The sequence below is a fragment of the Corvus brachyrhynchos genome, unplaced genomic scaffold (assembly GCF_000691975.1).
Source record: "Corvus brachyrhynchos isolate BGI_N302 unplaced genomic scaffold, ASM69197v1 scaffold19, whole genome shotgun sequence".
Taxonomy (NCBI): domain Eukaryota; kingdom Metazoa; phylum Chordata; class Aves; order Passeriformes; family Corvidae; genus Corvus; species Corvus brachyrhynchos.
The window spans coordinates 2,401,653-2,404,875 of NW_008246061.1; the positions used below are offsets into that span (position 1 = coordinate 2,401,653).

At 57.1% G+C, this 3,223-nt stretch overlaps 1 protein-coding gene across 1 annotated transcript in view; it reads left to right on the plus strand.

The window, feature by feature from the left end:
- Positions 1-3,223, plus strand: part of OSBP2 (oxysterol binding protein 2) — a 116,798-nt gene that overhangs the window by 68,343 nt on the left and 45,232 nt on the right. Inside the window, 1 exon segment of the mRNA XM_017746510.1 lies at positions 1-34. This exon segment is cut by the window's left edge and continues 30 nt beyond it. Within this exon segment, the coding sequence (XP_017601999.1) occupies positions 1-34 (34 nt within the window).

The following is a 3,223-nucleotide window of genomic DNA, read 5'->3' on the forward strand; positions in this document are numbered from 1 at the left end:
GCTCTTCCGCATCACCTCCAATGCTATGATCAACGTGAGTGCTGCTTCTCCTCCCCCTCCTCCTCCTCCTCCTCTTCCTCCTCCATCCTCCTGCCCTCCCTGTTCGCTCCCCGTTCCTTGGCGGGTGCCACGGCGAGGGGATGGGAAGTTGGGAAGATGCAGCTGGGAAGAGGGCATGGATATGGACCTCATCAGGACACAGGTCTGCTGCATCCTTCCAGCCTGCTCCATGTAATGGGTCGTTTCTGGAAAGCTGGGAAATGTGGATGGTGGGAATGCTGAGGGGCTTTCTGCTGCTCCATGGGGGGAATTCTGACTGGCACAGCACTTTAGAGCCCGCTGCCCGCTGCAGGTTGAGACCCACATTCCACATCCCTCACATCCTCATTGCTTCCATGAAGCTGCTCGTGTTCCACACGGCTGTGGGATTTAACCCCCTCAGGGTCTTGTGCTTGCTCTGCTCTCCCAGCCGGGTTGTTGGAGGTCGGGAAGTGGTGCCGGCACCGCCGCTGCTCCTGCCTTGTGCAGTCTCATGCTGCTTTCTGGTTGTTTTTTGGAGACAGCTCGTGTTTGGAGTGTGGCTCTGCCTCTTTCACAGCGAGGCAGCTCTTCCTGGGGAGCCTGCTTTACCCCAGGGAGCTCTGAGAGAGAGCAAAACTGTGTAAAATATTTAAATGAAATTAAAAAAAAACCAATCCCAAAGCTTTCACGGGGCTGGAATAATGTATGAAGACAGAGCTCAGGGAATTGTGAATGGAGCAGTGCTGTCCCAGCCCTGAGCAGAAGGAGGTTGGGTGGTGTTTGATGTGGGCTTTAAAAAATAACAATAATTCCCAGCAGGAGCCGGAGGGCACTCTGAGCCCCACGGTCGCAGCATCCTCCCCATTCCCACTCCTTGGATTCTGTAGGGGGGAAAGGGCTTTCTGAGTCTCTCTTTTGTGTTTCAGAGCAATTTGGGGATGCTTGTGCAGTGTTCTCCCCACGGAGAGTTTGTCCCAAGTTTTGAGAATGGGGTTGGCAGCGTGGTGGGAGGTGCCAGCTGACCCTTGATGCTGCCCAGGTTTGCTGTCAGGAGGCAGAACGGCAGTGGGATGTGGGCAGGGAATTGCTGGGGAGAGGATTCTCCAGCAGCCTTTGGGAAGGGATGAGCAGAGCACTATTTGCTGTGTCCAGCCCAGACAGGAGGAGGAGGAGGAGGAAGAGGAGGAGGAGGTTGTGGTTGTTGGACGTGATAAAAGCTTGAGCAAGGCTGTCTGGAGGGTGGGGAAATTCCACAAAAACTGTTGTGCCGGGATAAAACAGCAGGAACATGGCTTGTCCAAAATTCCAAGCAGGTAAGAAGGGCCAGGGGGGTGGCAGGGCAGGTTCTCATGTGGGTGCTGTGGATCTGTTTCTAACAGCAGCCTTTGGTACTTCGGCTCTGGATGGGCATCCTGAGGAGATGCCCGAGGGAAAGGCTGTGCCCTGGAAGGAGCAGGATGGGAGATGCCCAGGGGAAAAGCTGTGCCCTGGAAGGAGCAGGACTGGAAGGGGCAGGATGGGAGATGCCCAGGGGAAAAGCTGTGCCCTGGAAGGAGCAGGACTGGAAGGGGCAGGATGGCAGCAGTGTGGCAGCTCCCGGGAGAAGGTTGTGGCTCTCCCAGCTCACTGCTGAGCCCGTTGTTTCGGGAGGAGGTGACAGAGCTGTGGGCAGGGGGACACTTTGAGGGGCTGGGTTAGAAAGGCAGGAGAAGGACAAGCAGTGTCACCTTTTCCAGCATGGATCCCTTTCTGTGTCTTGATTTCTCCTTTTAGATGGGGTGATGCCTTCTGGAGCTGCCAGCAGCCTCTCGTGGGGGGGTGGGGGGAGCTCTGTGCAGTGCAAAGATCCCAAAATATTGTGTTGAACACTAAACATCACTCCAGGGAAGCACGTGGAGCTTCCTGGTGAAAATAAACCTTGCTCGTGCCCACCTCCATCCCTGAGCACATCTCCTGTGGGAGCACAAGCTGCTTTTGCCAGGCCAGTTTCCTTGCAGGAGAAATTCAACTCTCCTTGCTGGCCAGACTTTTCCCGGACAGATCCCAGCTGGCAGCGCTGGGCTGGTGCTGGCACGTGGTTGCTCCGTGTCCAGGCTCTGCCCTGGCTGCAGCACCAAACCTCACAGATCCACTCCATGGAAGTGGATATGGATCCGAGAGGTTTGGTACTGTGGCTGTGAGCAGAGGGGGTTGGGTGCTCCAGGGAAGGAATGGGTGCTCCTGGAAAGAAGGGCTGGGAGCTCTGAGGAAGGGATGGATGCTCCAGTGAAGGAGTGGGTGCTCCAGGGAAGGGAAGGGTGCTCCTGGGAAGGAATGGGTTCTCCTGGGAAGAAGAGAAGGGTGCTGCAGGGAAGGGAAGGGTGCTCCTGGGAAGGAACAGGTGCTCCAGGGAAGAAGGGCTGGGACCTCTGGGGAAGGGATGGATGCTCCAGTGAAGGAGTGGGTGCTCCAGGGAAGGGAAGGGTGCTCCTGGGAAGGGAAAGGTGCTCCTGGGAAGAAGGGCTGGGAGCTGTGGGGAAGGGATGGATGCTCCAGTGAAGGAGTGGGTGCTCCAGGGAAGGGAAGGGTGCTCCTGGGAAGGGAAAGGTGCTCCTGGGAAGAAGGGCTGGGAGCTGTGGGGCTGGTACGTGCAGTGGCCTCTGATCCGATTATGTAAATGGCCCCGGAGCCGCGGGGAGCGCAGCAAGCACAGGAAATAAATAAATAGAGATGGAAATGCAAGAGCTTTGCTGCGAAGGTGACCTTCCCTCTGTGCTCTGGGTGCTGCCACGGCCAGAACAGGGTGCTTCCCTCCAGAGGCTGGGAGCATCACCTGGGCAGATGGTGCTGGGAGTGATGGGGAAAGGCGTGGGCAGAGGCAGAGCGGGACGTGCTGGGCTGTTGTGCTCCAGGTGAGGATTTCAGACGTGCAGGGACTGGCTGGTGCAGGGCTTAAATTGAAGCCCAGAGCTCTGTGAGCTTCCTGTTGGCTCTGCTCCCTGTTGGAATGTCACCAGACAGAGTCCAGGCTCGCCGGGATGGAGGAGCCCCGTGTCAGCAGGGCTGGGCAGCAGACACACAAAACCAATCTGCCACGGGGGAGGAGTGGGAGGTGTGTAAAAATAAGAAGCAACAAATCACCGGGATAATGAGAGGCCCAGAGGATCCGGAGCAGTGGCTGAGTTGTGTAGACTCATCCAAGGAGTGGGGAAAGCTCCGTCTC